The sequence below is a fragment of the Sorex araneus genome, chromosome 6 (genome assembly GCF_027595985.1).
Source record: "Sorex araneus isolate mSorAra2 chromosome 6, mSorAra2.pri, whole genome shotgun sequence".
NCBI classification, from domain to species: domain Eukaryota; kingdom Metazoa; phylum Chordata; class Mammalia; order Eulipotyphla; family Soricidae; genus Sorex; species Sorex araneus.
In genome coordinates this window covers 159004117-159020613 of record NC_073307.1, presented here as the reverse complement: position 1 = coordinate 159020613, position 16497 = coordinate 159004117, and the positions used below count along the sequence as shown (strand labels likewise).

Genomic DNA, 16497 nt, shown 5'->3' with positions numbered 1-16497 from the left:
GGCGTGACCAGAGGCCCGGGGGCGTGGCTGGGCGTCGGGGCGCGCGGCGGGGGTCTCGCGGGCACGCCCGTGGGCGGGGGTCCGGGTCGCCGCGTGGCGGGGCCGCCGTCGTGGCGACCCCGGGGCTCGCGGGCGGCGGGCGTCGCGCTGTCCCGGCGCCCGGACGTTGGCGAGTGTCACATCCGGCGGGCAGGGGCGGGCCTCGCGGACCCCGGAAGTGTGGCGCGGGCCGCGGCGGACTCCGTGGCGGCGGCGGCGGCGGCGGCGGCGGCCCCGGCAGGTGAGCGGGGCCCGGGCACTGGCCGGGGTAGTGGCGCCGGCCGGGCCCGCGGCGCGCCCCCCGCCCTTCCCCGGCGGAGCCCGGTGATTGGGCGCGAGCGTCGCGTGACTCCCGCCCGGGGCCGGCCGGCGCCCCTGCCCCTGGCGGGGGGAGGCGGGGAGGGGGGGGAGCGCAGGGGGCGGCCCCGCCCCAGCCCCGCCCGCCCTGCTCCAGCCTTCGCGGGTTTGGGTCCCCCCCCACGGGGCTGCTCCCAGGTCTGGGGACCGGAGCGTGGACGGCCCGCGGTGCCCGGGCACGGACACAGGCCCGAGAGCGAGCGGGGCTGGCTGCCAGCGGGCACCGTGGGGTGGGCGGGGGGCCGGGGGGCACCTCACGCCCCACCCCCGGGCTTGGAGAGGGTGAGGCTGATTGCAGGACCGCCCTGCATCCCGTACCTGTCCGGGAGAGATCTGGGCTGTGTGCATGTGGTCGTGGAGGGGAAGGGGGCCCTGGGGGCTCTAGTGTGAGTTAACTGTCACCCCCGCCCCTAGCAGCAAAAGTGTCCACTTTGGCTCCGGAAACTTTGCACACGCTTCCCCGTGTACTTTTTGGCTGTTGGGTGGCCGGCTGTCACTTCCCTGGACGCCCCGTGCTTTCTGGTGCACGGCCCCCCGCTGTGGTTCTACTTTCCTAGCTGCTGAGCTGCTGGAGGGGTGTGGCGAGGCGAGTTTCTGGCTGTTTCCACCCCGCTGCTGTCCTACTGCCCAGGTTCTGGATGGGAGTGGGCATCGCGGCTGGGGTCCTGAGAGTAAACCCCCCTCAGCAAAGGGCCCAGAAGAGTCCTGCTCCCCCACCCCTCAACGTTCCCTCAGTCTGACCTGGTGCCTTGGCCAAATATCAGGGCTGAGCGGAATAGAGACGTTACTGGTGCCCGCTCGAATAAATCCACAAATAACGGGATGACAGTGATACAGGAACTTGATTGAGCTCAACCTTCTTAGCCAGTTCCTGGGCCCTATGAACGCGCGGAATCCCAAGAACACATCCAGGAAGTTGGTGATCCCATGTAGCAGAAAACGTCTCCTAGAGGCATCCAGATCACTGCCAGCCAGTTGGGATTGTTTTAGCCCCCACCAGTCTCGATTCAGAGCGCATGGACGTCCCCCAGCGGGAGATGGAACCGTCCGTGTGATGTTTGCTAGGAGGGACTTGAGCAGACTGGAGCGGGAGCCCAGGAAAATGAATTTTATTTGGTTTTTCTTAGGGCAATACTGAGCCATCACTCCTGGCGGCTGGGCATGGGGTGGGGGGTGCCTTACGGGGCACCAGGGGTTGAGTCTGAGTCAGCGCCTGCAAGGCAAGTGTCTTTCCCACGGCCCACCGTACTGTCTTTGATTTCAGGCGCCTGCATTTTATTTATTTATTTAGGGTTTCTGGCCACACCCAGCTGTGTTCAGGGGTTACTCCTGGGGGTGCTCACGGGACCATCTGGGATGCCAGGAATTGAACCCGGGTCAGCCATGTGCAAGGCATATGCCCTACCCACTGTACTATCCCTCTAGCTCTGGAAGCTCCGATTTTATTTCATGTATTTGGTTTGGGCTGGAGCGATAGCACAGCGGTTGGGCGTTCGCCTTTCACGCGGCCGACCCGGGTTCGATTCCTCCGCCCCTCTTGGAGAGCCCGGCAAGCTACCGAGAGTATCGTGCCTGCACGGCAGAGCCTGGCAAGCTCCCCGTGGCGTATTGGATATGCCAAAAACAGTAACAATAAGTCTCTCAATGAGAGACGTTACTGGTGCCCGCTCGAACAAATCGATGAGCAACGGGATGACAGTGACAGTGATTTGGTTTGGGGCCACACCCAGCGGTGCTCAGGGCTTACTCCTGGCCCTGTGCTCAGGGGTCACTCTTGGTGTGCTCGGGGCGGGGGGGGAGGGACCCAACGGGGTGGCGGGGATCAAACCGCTGCTCCGTGCAAGGCACGAGCCCGACCCGCGGAAGCTGCATTTTAAGCAAGTGCCCTGCAGAGCCTCACAGCGGGCAGGTGCAGGAGGCACTGGCTCTGCGGAGCTCAAGCGCGCTGTGCCTGCCAGTGGGATGATTTTCATTTATTTATTTGGGCCACGTTCCGCAGTGCTCAGGGCCTATTCCTGGCTCAGGGCCTATTCCTGGCTCAGGGATCAGTTGTGGCGGGATCCGATGGGATGCCGGGGATTGAACCGGACCTGCTGGCAGGACCAGCACTCTTCCCGCTGCACCCTTGCTCTGCTCCCCCCTCCCCCTCCCCTCGCGCTTGCTCTGGGCACTTCTCCGAAGTGTTGCTGGTTAGTCTGCTGCTACCCCCGGGCTAGGCAGCCCACTGGGCTAAGTGGCCGTGTGAATCATCTCTGGACGCTGGGGCCTGTCTTTGAGGGGGTTTCCAGGCTGACACAACGGGTTCAGTGAGGCTGGCATCCGGGTTGGGAAACTCTGTGAGTTTCTGCGCTCCGTCTGGAGTTGGCAGAAGGTTCTGGCCCGTGGCCCCGGGGCCGAGATCTCTTCTTGTCCTGCCCACAGCCCCTGAGGTTTTGGGGGGGGCACCCTGAAAAGGCACGTGGGCTCAGCAGGTGCTCCCTCCACGCATCTTCTCCCTTTATCTGCTTTTGCCGAGCACTGACAAACAGGTTGGTCATGAATTAGCTGACCAGCGAGCAGCGGAGCCCCGGGGCTGGGCGGGGAGAGGAGCGGCTCCCCCACGGAGAGCCTGACTCATGGCCCCGGCCGGGCACATGGAGCACGGAGCACGGCGAGGACTCCAGGCCCCCCTCTTCCCCCCTCCGTGGGACTTCCCTGTGGGATTCCCGCACGTGACTCCGAGTGAAGGGAGGCCGGGCTAGTGCTCTGGTCTCCTGCCCAGCCAGCACCGATTTCTAATTCCGTTTCTGCAGGAGGCTGCACTTTGTGTGGTTCTGGGGCTGGGATGTCAGGCCTTGGGCAGAGGGGGGTGGGTGGGTGGGGGTTGTTCTTTATTTCTTTATTTTTTTTTTCATTTTGGGTCACACCTGGCGATGCACAGGGGTTACTCCTGGCTCTGCACTCAGGAATTACTCCTGGCAGTGCTCAGAGGACCATAAGGGATGCTGGGAATCGAACCCGGGTCAGCTGCGTGCAAGGCAAACGCCCTACCCGCTGTGCTATCGCTCCACCCCCCCCGGGGGTGTTCTTAACCCTCAGTGGAGTCCAGTCGGGGACCCTCTCCCCAGGCTCTCTGCTTCCACTGCTCTTCTGCCCGTTTCTCCGAGTTATTCAGAGAGAGAGGGGCGCTGAAACTCGTCGATGGGGTTCCCCCCATTTCTTCTTGATCAGATTTGGCTTCATTACAGCTCTCTGATGAAGTCCGTGAAACATTCTGGAGGGTTCCGTTCCTCTGACGAGTGGATCTTTTTGATTGTGCCATCGTCGTAGCTCTGAAGTCACCGTGTCTTACTGGTATAGCCAGTCCAGCTTCTGTGCTTCGGTTTTTGGGCCACACCTGTCAGTGCTCAGGGACACTCCTGACAGAACACTGGGGACCATGTGGGGTGCTGGGGATTGAACCATTGAACCTGGGTCAGCTTCATGCATGGCAAACGCCCTACCCTGCTGTACTGTCTCTCTGGCACCCTGTTTTTTTGTTTTTGTTTTTTAAAATAATATGTGTGTATTGGTTATTGGAGTATTTAAAGAGTGTCTGCAGCCCAACAACAAATGAGCAACCTGATTCAAATAGGAAAAAGGCCTTTCTTCTTTTTGGCTTTTTGGGTCACACCCGGTAATGCTCAGGGCTCACTCCTGGCGGTGCTGGGGGACCGAATGCGATGCCAGGGATTGAACCCGGTCGGCCACGTGCAAGGCAAACGCCCTTCCTGCTGTTTTTATTGCTCCAGCCCCCAATCTTTTTTTTTTTTTTCTTTCTTTCTTCCTTTTTGGCTGGGTAAAAGCTGTGACTAGACGTTTCTCCCAGGAAGAGACACAAAGGCCGCTCCCCTCGCTGGTCATCATCAGGGCCGACAGTCGTGACAAATCCCACCGAGCGAACGAGCTGGCCACTGGCGAGTGGCTATGCCGGCGAGGATGCTGGGGCCAGTCGGTGGGACCGTTTCTCAGACCCCAAAGCCGAGCCTCTGGGGCTGGGGGTCCAGTTACGCACACGTGCCCCGAAGAAGCCGGCGCGGAACGCTGACCTGTACATGGTTTGCTTTGCGTTCCCAGCAGCGAGACTCATGGTCGCCAGCAGGCACCAGCGGATGAGTGTCCCCAGAGAGCAAGCGGTAGCTCATCATTCACAAGGAAGTGCATCTTTCCAGGGGCGGAGTTTGCTGGTGGAGCTCGGGCTTCCGGGAGTGGGGGTTCCATCCTGGCTTCTGGCTCTGGGTGGGGAGGTCAGAAGAAGGAGGAAAAAAAACAAAGCGTGGTGGCTTCTGGCCTCGTCCCTGCAAGGCCTTTGCAGGAAGGACGTTTTGACACACATAACCTCCTGGTTGAAATGGGAAGAGATGGTGCAAGTGGCTCCTGACTCCCCTGGATTTCTCTGGCTGGAGCAACAGCACAGCGGGTAGGGTGTTTGCTTTGCATGCGGTCGACCCGGGTTCGATTCCCAGCATCCCATAGGGTTCCCTGAGCACCGCCAGGAGTAAGTCCTGAGTACAGAGCCAGGAGTAACCCCTGAGCATCAGTGGGTGTGGCTCCCCCCCCCGAAAAAAAAAAAGCAAAAATGGTTCTGTGGCAAGGGGGGTGCGGATGTGAGCGTGACAGGGCGGGGCTTGTGGGAGAAGGTTTTCAGATCCGAGGACTGCTGGGCAGTCCTGAGGCCCAGAGACCGGGGCCCACGGTAGGCAGGGGGCCGGGCTCGGAGTCTGGGACCCCACTGGGTGGCCGGCTCGAGGTCTGGGAGGTGCCTGGAAGCAGACACTGGGCCGTGAGCACTGTCAGTGGGTGGAGGACAGGATTCTGAGACGGGGACCGGCAGGAGCAGAGAGGGAGGCTGTGCTGGGGGTCCCGGAGGGGTCCCGCCTCACCTTCTGCGAGCTGCGGGGCCACGGGACTGGGAACGGACGGGGCTTGCGTTCCGGGCTCAGAAGACCGAGCGGCTGGAGCTGTCTTGGCTGAGTGGCCTGGGGCCAGTGGGGGAAGGTCCGCCTGGAGAGTGAGTTCTGAGAACACTCACAGACAGACAGACAGACAGACCCCCCCCCCCCACCATGAGGTGCATGAGTTTATTTTTTTCTGATTATTATTATTTTTTAATTGAGTCACGGTGAGATACACAGTTACAAAGTGGTTCATCATTGGGTTTCTGTGATACAATGTTTCAACACCTGTCTCCCACAGTGCACGGTTCCCAGCGTCAGTGGTTTCCCACTTGCATCCCTCCAGCTCCCCCAAAGTGCTCCCTCTGTGACGGGCACTTTTCTTTTCTCTCTCCCTTCCTCCCTCTCTCCCTCCACCCTGCCCACCCCCCCAGCCTCGGATGGCCCCAGTCAGTGAGGGCAACAGCCCGCTTCTTGGGGGACTCGAGCCATGGCACAGGGGCTGGGGCACTTGCCTTGCCTGCGGCTGACTTGGGTTCGATTCCCGACACCCCCAGGTGGTCCCCCGAGCCTGCCTGGAATGATCCCTAAGTTAGGAGCCAAGAGTAACCCCTGAGCTTGGGGGGTGCGGCCCAGAAACTAGAACAAAAAGAATTCGCTTCCTGGCCCCGGCTGATGGCAAGGGACCGCCTTGACCCTTGTCACCGCCCGCTGTGGCTCCAGCGCCGGGAGCTGCCGTCTCAGGGAGCTGGCGGCCTCTCTGCTGCGTCCACGTGGCTGATGAGGCGTGGCCCGCAGACCCCCACCCCACCCTGAGCCTGGCGGAGGGGAGCTCGGCCCCCGAGGGAAAAACCTTGGCCCGAGTCTCACGTCAGCCTGTCCGGGCCCTGCGACCTCTCTCGTAGAGGACGCCGAGCCACGGAGAGATTAAGTGACCGGCCCGAGTGCCCTGGCCAGCAGGTGCCCGAGGGCCGGGGCTGCTTCTCCGCCGGAGCCTTGGGCCTTGGTCCGGCTCCCCAGCAGGCCAGCTGCCCCAGTTTGGGGGCTCCAGGGCCTATGGCTGAGGGGTTTGACCCGTGTGGGCAGGGTGGGCCCGGGAGAGGCGGCGGGGGCTGCCCTGCACCCCCTGATGTCCTCTGCGGCAGGGACGCCTGGGGGAACCCCTGAGAGTGGCGGGGCAGGACTGGGCTGGGAGGGGGTGTCTAGGGGACACTGGGCGGGGAGGGCAGGGCACCCCCTGGTGTGAGGGGTGGCAGGAAAGGGGAGGGGAGGTGGGCGTTAAGTAAATGAGGTGCCGGGACGCTGGAGGTGGCCGCGTGACCCCTGGACACACTGAGCGGCTCGGACACAGGCCCTGGGACCTGGCGCTGGCCCTGGGCCTGACCGGGAGGGTAGGGCAGCGGCTGCTGCTGGGAGGGTCCTGGGGTTGGGGAGAGGGGAGAGGGGAGGAGGTGCTCTTGGACAGGGCCCTTCCCGAGAGCCCCTGGGGCAGCCAGAGTGAGTGGCCAGGCCGGGGAGGAGGACCCTGGGGCGGGCCTGGGGCGGTCACCTAAGGGGGGGTGACTGCGCCCACTGTGTGGAGCCCCTCGAACAGCTCAGAGCTTGGTGCCTGCGGCTGCTCCCCAGAACCCCCTTCCTGCCTCTGGGGATGGGCTCAGATGGCAGTGCTCAGGGGGCGCGAGGTGCCTTTGATGGCCCTTTATTCATGGCAAGGCGACAGTATCCTTCAGAACGCCGTGTCCTCCCCCCCATAATAGAGCGTAATAGAGGCATGTATGTAACGTGCACCCCATAGAGGTACACACGTCACATATGTTCCCCGTAGCTGTATGCACAGTGTCCACCTTCCTAGGTTTGCACATAATGTACATACGCGTGCCCTATAGATGGCATATGTGATGCCCCCCGCCCCCTGGCCGTAGTACCCGTCCATCCCCGTCCACGGAGGGCACTCCCACTGGAGGGTCTTGGTCAAGACTGGTTTGAGCTGGCTCCAGAAAGCCACGCCGTTGGCTTCCCTCTGGGTCCTGCTTATCCCGGGCCCTCCCCCCTCGGAGCTGGGCACGTGGCAGGGCATGTGGCTGGGCGTGTGGCCTGGTGTGTGTCTGGGTACATGGTTGGGCGCGCGGCCGGGTGCCTGGCTGGCACGTGGCCGGGCTCCTGGGCGCCCTAGCAGACAAGGTGTGTGCATGAACATGCGGAGGCCTTCCCAGCACCCCCAGGGCTGGTCGCACGGCCCTGCCCAGAGCCCCGTGTTGGGCCCGTTTTATGGGGGAGAGCAAGAAGGGCTGAGTGTTTGCCCACGGCCTTAGCGCCGCTGTCGGGGTGGGGGGGGCTCGGGTGCAGGAGCCTAAGCCCCCCTTCTCGCCGCCTGTCCTACCTGTGGAAGGAAACTCTCCCTAGGGCTGCTCCACCATGTCTAAGCGCCCGGGGCCAGCTGAGAGGGGGGCAGCGGTGGGGGGGAGGGGGCGGGCAGCGGCGTCCCAGCTAAGCTGCAGGATCAGGGTCAGGGAGATCAGGATGAGTGGGGTGGGGTGTGCAGGGCAGGAGGGGGCTGGTTGCCGTGGGAACGGCCTCTTGGGCTGTGAGTGGATCCGGGAACTTCAGATCTGCAGGAACCCGGCCTGTGTGTCCCTGTAGCTGGCACCGCCCTCAGGCACAAGGTCCCGGCAAGTGGGCGTCTGGGCGCCTCGGGCGGGGAGTGGTGGTGCCCCTCGAACACAGTTGCCAGGGGTGCCGACCTCTGGTCTCACACAGCGCCATCCCCTCCCCCCCAGGGGCAGAGCGGCCAACTGGTCCGTGCCTGAGGGCTTGCGGAGTCCTCTCGGGCCTGCTTCCTCAGCTGGCGGGCGGGACCCCCGACGCGGGACTCGCATCGAGGTGCCCATTTTCTGGACAAGAAAGCTGAGGTCCAGGGCGTCTGAACCGGGTCTCAGGTGATGAGCACAGAGCTGCGGGCAGCAGGGCACCCTGCAGGGGGCGGCAGCCAGGGGCTGTCCAGGGGTGAGGGGCACCAGAAACTCGGGCCTGGCCCCCCTCGGTCTGATCTGAATGCCCTTGTGCTTAGAAACGCAACACTTTGTCTTCCGTCTGTGTATGCATGCTTGTACATGCATACACATGTGTGCGCACATTGTTCATAATCAAGTGAGCGTATCCGTACCCGAGTATGTGCGAATGTGTTTATGTGGGCAGGCATGCATGCATGCATTTGCAAGTGTGTGCACATGCTTTACATATATATATGCCTGCATGTGAATGCACATGCGTGCATGTGCGCACTTGTGTATACATGTATGCATGTCACACGAATACATATGTGTGCATGTACAAATGTGCATAGCCTTGCAGAGACTCTCATGCAACTTGAAAGTGTTCTGGGCCCCAGCGCCCGGGCCGAGCTCCTGAGCAGGACCTGGTTAGGCTCCCCGCCCCATCAAGGCCAGATCAACCGGATGGTGCCCCCTCTTCTCCCGTCCTCTCCCCTCCTCTCCCCTCCTTTCCCCTCCTCTCCCCTCCTCTCCCCTTTGCCCCCCCTGCACCCCCCCAGGGCCACTGAAAACTGCCTCAGGCTTGGGGCAGGGTGGTGAGGGAGTGATGCAGGGGTGTGGAGTGAGGAGCTGCAGGCCACACTGGAGGCTGGAGGGGTCTCTGCAGGGGCCTGGGGGCCCCTGGGACCCCACCTCTGATTCCTGGTGGTCCACCCCACACAGACCTGAGGTAAAGTGGCTCTGACACTTGACCCGCCTCCTCGTCGGTGGGGTCTGTGACCCCCGCCCCTGCCCCAGCTTTCGTCTCAAGGAGGGGCTGGGCGCCCCTGCATGGGACATGTGCATGAGTGTTTTTCCTTCCTTCCTCCCTCCCTCCCTCCCTCCCTCCCTCCCTCCCTCCCTCCCTCCCTCCCTCCCTCCCTCCCTTCCTCCCTTCCTTCCTTCCTTCCTTCCTTCCTTCCTTCCTTCCTTCCTTCCTTCCTTCCTTCCTTCCTTCCTTCCTTCCTTCCTTTTTCTTTCTCTTTCTTTCTCTTTTTCTTTCTCTCTCTCTTCTCTCTTCTTTCTTTCTTTCTTTCTTTCTTTCTTTCTTTCTTTCTTTCTTTCTTTCTTTCTTTCTTTCTTTCCTTTTTTCTTTCTCTTTCTTTCTCTCTTTCTCTCTTTCTCTCTCTTTCTTCCTTCCTTCCTTCCTTTCTTTCTTTCTTTCTTTCTTTCTTTCTTTCTTTCTTTCTTTCTTTCTTTCTTTCTTTCTTTCTTTCTTTCTTTCTTTCATCTTTGGGCCATACTCGGGGGTCCTCAGGGGGTTGCTCCTGGCTCTGTGCTCAAGGGTTACTCCTGGCGGTGCTCCAGGGATCACCAGGGGTGCAGGGGTGAAACCCAGCTCGGCTGTCTGCCAGGGGGATGCTTCCTGCTGTGCCTTAGGCCTGGCCCCCGCGTGAGTGTTCTCTGCCCCTTTGGACTGTGTCGGTGTGGAAACGGGAGGGTGAGGAGGCTGGGACGGAGCTACCCTGGTCGCGGGCACCCTCAGGGGGTGGGGGTTGGGGGGAGGCCCTGCTCCTTCCTCCCCGCCCATCCTGCCAGCAGTCCCGGGTGGGATCTGGGGTCTTCCTCATGCTCAGACAGTGCTCGGGGGCCAGGGCCATTCCCTGAGATTCTCCGCCCAGTGTCCGCCCGGCAGCTTATTGCGGAGCTGCTGGGGGCCTGGGCGCCGGGGGCACCTCCAGGGCCACCCCAGCCGTGCCGGTGGGCTTCAGGGCTGCACCCGGCAGTGCTGGGGGGCCCAGGGCTGGCGCTGGGGCTGGGCACGAGGCTAATACCGCCCCCCATTCTGTAGTCTCTCGGGCCCGGTTCAGCAAGGGATCAGCGGGTGGGCTTAAGACAGTAGAAGTGGGGGGAGAGCGGAAGGGGGAGCCCAGCGGGCACCCCTCCGTGGGCGGCTGGCTCTGGCTCTGCCCTTCCCAGCCCTTCCCAGCCCTTTGCTGCCGCACCAACCCGCTTCTGGGGGACACCCAGCGACCATGCCATGTCCGAGTCACACGGCTGGCGAAGCAGCAGGGCCTGGGACCCCCGGGTCTGTGCCAGCCTCCCGCTGGGTGTCGGGGCTCCGGAAGGCGCCAGGCCTGTGGGCCCACTGGTTGCCGCCTGCCGGCTTCCTCCCGTGCCTGGGGGGCTGCGGCCCTGCTGTTCTCCTCCCCCACCCCCCATCACCCCACTCTACACCGGGGGTTCTCAGCATTGGGGGCGGCGTGGCCAGAGCGCAGGGAGAGCGCCAGGCCAGGCTGGGGACCTTTGCCCTTCCCGCCCACCCCTGCGCCGTCAGCAGCTGGGAGAGTCTGGGGTCAGGGTGCAGTTTGGCAGGAGAGGCCGGGGCGCCCCACCTCGCCCATGGGGAGATCCTGGGCTCCATCCCCCTTACCACCGCAACCCCCAACCAAAGGCAAGAAAGTTGTGTGAGGTGATGTCCTAGCCGCCTCGGGCCGCCCTGCGTGGGGCCGTCACCCCCCTGCTAGAGAGTGATTGTCTGGGCGGTTGTGGCCCGGGGTCAGAGGCCTGGACTCTGGGCGGGGCCGGGGCACACCTAACCTTCCCGGGGACATGCCCCGGGCTGAGGGGCACACCCAGAGCCTGGCATTCCTGTCCCCCCACCCCCAGGTCAGGCCTGGGCTGCATTCTGGCAGGAGCAGATCACAGATAGGAATCAGGTCACTTATCAGACCTTAGCAGGACCACAATCTGAGTCCAAATTTGTTGTCTTATCATCAGGACACTTTGCGGCATGTAAAGGAGCCTTAATAGCTAAATAGCCCTTTAAAAAAAAATTTTTTTTTTTTTTTTAAATTTTGGGCCATTCCTGGTGGGACCCAGGGGCTAACTCGTGACCGTGCTGTTGTGTTCTCGGGGACCGAGGGGGACTCGGGGTCCATCCCTGCCTCTCGCACACAGCCGGTATCCACTCTCCACCCCTCCCTTCACCTCTGTGACCGGGATGTCCCTCCCGTCTCAGGTCAGGCCAGAGTGGGACAGCTCTGGTGAAGGGCACCTCTGCCCTCACGGCTGTCCCCTGGGGCTGCTGGGGGCTGGGTCCCTCTCTCTGTGTGGGTGCCAGGGAGGTGGGCAGGAGGCGAGGCGGAGCCCCCCGGCGCAGGGAATGGCGGGTCAGCTTTGCAGGTGCTTCCCCGGCCCTGAGGTTCCCTCCGGGGGTCTGCCTGTGACCGCTCTGTCCCCCGTCGCCAGCTCTCCTGCGTGGGCCTGTCCATCTTGGCTCCTGCTCACCTGTGGGTCACCTTGGGGATCTTGTCCCTCAGCTCCCTGAGGACCTGAAGCTGACCGTCCATGTGGGGGCGTGCGGGGAGGGGGGCTGCAGTCAGGAGTCCGGGGTCCACCGCCGTGAGTGGGCAAGGCCAGGCTGCCCCTGGCTCCCGGGAGAGTTTCTGGTTCCGATGGAAGCAGGCTGGCGCTGGGGGTGGGCTACAGCGGGGCCCTGGGCCATGGACCCCTAGTGCCTCCCCTCTGCTCCCGCCGTCTGCCTGCTCCTCAGGGAACCACATCCAGCCCCCCCGGGGGGGGTGTACGATTGGCCTCTGGCTGCCGGGGTCCTCCCATCCTGCTCCTGGTGGTCTGGTGGGGGGACCCCAGCCCCGCTAGGGCCTTCTTTGAGGGTGGCATCACCAGCAGCACCTCCACCTCGGAAGGCTGGAGCAGTAGCTGTACAGCAGGGCACCGGCCTGGCACGCGGCCAGCCCGGGCTCCGTCCCCGGCCCCCGTATGGTCCCCTGAGGGCCACCGGGAGTCATCCCTGAGTGCAGAGCCAGGAGGAGCCCCCGAGCATCACCAGGTGTGGGCCCCCCAAAAAAAACAAAACAAAAAAGAAAAAAACCCCCTCTGATTTGCCTGGTAGAGGGTCTCTGGTCACTGTCCAATGGCTGTCACTGTCCCCAGGTAGCGATGGAGACGCTCAGGGACAAGACCCTGGAGGAGCTGGAGGAGATGCAGAGTGACCCCGAGGCCATCGACCGGCTGGCCCAGGAGGCCCCCGAGGTGAGCGGGGCTGGCTGGGCTGGGCTGGGGGGGGGCACGCTCCCTCTCTGTTGGTCCTCAGCCCACCTCTGCAGGACATGCCCATGGCCCCGAGGCGGGGACAAGTCTGGTCTCCAGGCCTGGGCCCGACTGTCCCGCCCCAGAGTCACCTGCGTCCACCTCCGAGTCAGCCCTGAATCTCGGCGACTCGGGCGCAGGCGTTTGGGCCCCTTCCCTCCTGGAAGCCCCTAGCTTTCCCAGGTGACTCGGGGGCCCCTCCCTGCAGCCCTGGACACCCCCCCAAGGGGCCTGGTTTGTCCTCTGGCTGTGGGCAAGCTGTCCATGGACTGCGCCCTCCGGGTGCCACGTCACTGCCCTGGCACCACGGCGTGGAGGGTGTCCTGGGGGGTCCGCGCTAACTCACCATGCCTTGGTGCCCGTGGCCCCGGCGTCCCGGGGCGGGGCTGACGGCGCCGTCTCTGCCCTCCAGGTCCAGGACCTGCAGCTGGAGCGGGAGATGGCGCTGGCCACCAACCGCAGCCTGGCCGAGCAGAACCTGGAGTTCCAGGGCCCCCTGGAGGTCAGCCGCGCCAGCCTCTCCGACAAGTACCAGGAGCTGCGGCAGCTGGTGGAGCGGTGCCAGGAGCACCGGGCCAAGCTGGGTAGGCCAGGGGGCAGGGCTCTGCCCCTCACGGCCACCCCAGCCCCGGCCTGGGGGGCAGGAGCAGCTCCCCCGCCCTGTACCGGACAGGCCAGTGGCACTGAGGGTCACGAACTCCACCCCCCCAACCCCCATCTAAACCCTTTCCCGCCAGCCATGGGGTGGGGGCGGGAGGGAGCGCGGGGCAGGGGCCCGAGCTGGTGGGTAGGCCTTGAGGTTTGGAGCCTGGCCCTGTGCCGCGCCGGCCACCCGGCCTCTGCTCAGCCCGGGCTCCGGGCTCCGTGGCGGGGTCCTGGCCGCGGGGTGTCGGGGTGAGGGGCAGCCTGCCTCCTCGCATCGAATCCATCCCAGCGCCCCCATCCCTGTCGGGCGAGCAGGGGGGCATCTTACAGTGCTGGACCGCCCCTCCCCCCTCCCCGGGCCCGCCGGGGAAGGTGACCTCGGGAGCCCGGGGCCACTGACTCTTTGCCCTTCCCTCCAGAGAAGTTCTCCTCGGCGCTGCAGCTGGGCACCCTGCTTGACCTGCTGCAGGTTGAAGGCCTGAAGGTGGAAGAGGAGTCGGAGGTGAGGCCGGGCGCCGCCCCGCGCGGGCACGGCCGTGGTGCCCCTCGGCCCCTGACTCTGGCCCCGTTCCCGGCTGGCCTGGATGGATGGGAGCAGCTGGTGACCTGCCGTGCGTGGCCTGGGGGTGGGGGTGGACAGCGGGCCACCTCCGCACGGCAGTGCTCACTGGCCGAAAGACAAAGCCCCCCTACCCCAGAGGCAGTGGGGGAGGGCGAGGCAGGCCTGGACCCCGGGACCCCCGGAGTCACTGCCCGCCCCCATCTGCCTTCCAGGCCGTGGCCGAGAAGTTCCTGGAGGGCGAGGTGCCCCTGGACACGTTCCTGGAGACCTTCTCGGCGCTGCGCGTGCTGTCCCACCTGCGCCGTGTGCGCGTGGAGAAGCTGCAGGAGGCGATGCGCGCGCCCGCGCGGCCCAAGGCGGACGCGACGCCCCCGCGCCCGCCGCCGCCGCTGCCGCCGCCCACCCCGCCGCGCCCCGAGCCCTCCGCCACGCCCCCGGCACCCGAGGAGCCGCGGCCCGTGCCCCCCTACCCGCTGCCCTACAGCCCGGCGCCCGGCCTGCCCGTGGGGCCCACGGCGCGCGGCGCGCTCCCGCCCGCGCCCTTCCCCGCGCCCTTCCCCGCGCCGACCCCCGCCGCGGCCCCCGCCTTCTGGTCGCCCCCCGCGCGCCCCGCCCGGCGCCGCGGGCCCAGGCTACCCCGTGGCAGGGGGCCGGCCCAGCAGCTCCGGGTACCCGCAGCAGCTCCCCTACGCCGTGCCCGGAGGAAGAGCCCCGTACCCCACACAGCCCCCCTACCCCACACAGCCCCCGCCCGTGGGGCCCCCGCGGCCCCCCTACCCGGTGGGCCCCGCCCCCCCCTACGGCTTCCCCCCGCCCCAGGGCCCCGCCTGGCACGGGTACTAGCCCGGCCCGCTTGCAGCCTGCGGCTGGGGCTCGCGTGCACGTGGGTTCCGGGGGCCGAGGGAGAGGGTCCCGGGAGCCCCCCTTCCAGTGCCGGGTCTCTCACTCAGTGGTGCGAGACAGCGTCCTTCCTACCTCTCTGGTGCCTGCGGGTGCGCAGGGGGCGGGTGATGGCGTGCCCCCTCCCTCCCGTGGACGCCAGCGTTGGGGTGCCGGTGAGGTCCCCACCGCCCGGTGCACCGAGACTGGCTCTGGCTTAAGGAGCCCCAGCCCAGCTCCGTGTGGCCCCCCTGTGGCCGCCCAGGGGCCTAGATGTGGTTGGTCCCCTACAGGCCACCAGCCGGGCAGGAGGGGGGCACCCCAGCCTTTACCTGCACTCTCTACAAAACCTGGGGGGCTGCCTCGCACCCGCCGGTTGGGCGGAGAACCACCCTAGCGGGGACCCTGTGCCCACACCCTGCTCAGGAGAAGCCAGGCCATCTGCCCCCACCTACCCCTTCTGAGGTGACCCTGCTCCAACCTGTCCACTCCTCCAGTGCCTTGAATCTCGACCCCCCCCTGCGACCCCCCCATCTTCCTCCTCGGCCCCCCTGGGATGTAGACCCCTGCCACCTGCCTCCGTCTCCCTCCAGACGAAGATGCCCCGGCAGCGAGTCCCCAAATGGTGCTCTCCCACACCCTCTGCACGTCGGGGCCGCTCCTTTACCCACACCCCCCCTCCTCTTCAGAATTCAAGGGGGGGGGCGCTGGGACTTTGACACGAACCCCCTGGCCGTGGTGCATGTCGGCTCATGGAGGCGGCCTCGCCCGACCCAAGTGGGTGAACGACGGAGCATGAACCTGGTGGTCCAGGGCAAGGTGGAGCCGGCCGCCGAGGAAGTCCTATGTGCCTTGACATGTCCACTCTGCAGTGCTCAGTGAGGGCTGCCCGCGAGCGGGGGTCCCACGAGGAAAGACTGTGTGGGTGGTGCCTGCCCCCCGCCCGGTCGGCACCCCTGGCTGGCTCCGCACTGTTCATTCCCGAGATCGCGCTTGCTCTAAGTTATTTATCACGAGACCTCGCCCGCGGACGCCACCCGTTCCAGCCTTCCCGCCTGGACCCGCCGCGGCCCTGCGGCCAGGTAACTCATTGCCATAATAAACCTGGATGAGTTCTCGGACTGGCCATGTGTCTGCCTGCCCAGGCAGTTTCTGGGTTTCTTTCCCAGTCTCAGGTGCGTGGGCCTGTTGAAAGGCCCCTTTGACCCACGCCCGTAGAGGCCTGGTGTCTGGGTCTCTCCCCGCCCGGTTCCGACATCAGATGTTCAGATGTCTGAACTTTGGGTTTGCGGTTCTCCTGCCTGCCTGCCGGTGAGCTCTGCAGCGCCACAGGATTCCACTAGAGGGCGCGCTGCCTTGTCCCCCCCCATCTGGCTCCAGCAGCGGCGCAATCCCGCCCCCTGCTGGCCACTCGGGGGAACGACAGCCTGTCTGCCGATCCGGAACCCAGGACCGGGTGAGGGGTTGGGGAATCTTCCATTCAATTTCTCCCTGGACTGGGGGCCCAGCAGGCCCCTGCATCAGCGGGTCGTGCCCCCTCACTCACTGCCCCTGATCCCTGCAGGTTATGAGACCTGGGAGGGCGCCTTTTGCTTCCAGCAGGAGGGCAGCTATGAGGAGTGTGTGTGTGTGTGTGTTACCTCCCGGGTCCTCAACAATTTTTTTTTGTGTGGGGGTAGGGGATGCACACTTGGGGGTATGACCGGCCATGTGCCATGCCAAGGTTCGCAGTCCTGTTGGCTGCATGCAAGGAAAGCACCTAACCCCGCGCTCCCTCTCCAGCTCACCGTCCATCTCGCGAGGATTTGTTTGGAATCTGGGGCCACAGCTGGCTGTGTGAAGGGACAGCTCCCGGTCAATGCTTGGGGTCTCTCCTGGGCACTCAGGGGACAGTGCAGTGCCAGATCAAACGCAGGTCTTCTGCGTGTGAAGCCTGCCCCCCCCCAGCCCTTTTTTTCTTTTTTGCTTTTTGGGTCACACCCAGCGATGCACAGGGGTTACTCCTGGCTCTGCACTCAGG

The 16497-nt window shown here is 64.7% G+C and overlaps 1 protein-coding gene across 1 annotated transcript; it reads left to right on the top strand.

The window, feature by feature from the left end:
* The first annotated feature begins 28 nt into the window (after nucleotides 1–28).
* VPS37C (VPS37C subunit of ESCRT-I) lies at nucleotides 29–14593 on the top strand. Its single transcript, XM_055142230.1, is given in 6 exon segments — nucleotides 29–280; nucleotides 12236–12334; nucleotides 12804–12975; nucleotides 13456–13538; nucleotides 13811–14196; nucleotides 14198–14593. Coding segments are annotated over 5 exon segments (978 nt in total). The 5' UTR covers nucleotides 29–280; nucleotides 12236–12241; the 3' UTR covers nucleotides 14442–14593.
* The last annotated feature ends 1904 nt before the right edge of the window (nucleotides 14594–16497 follow it).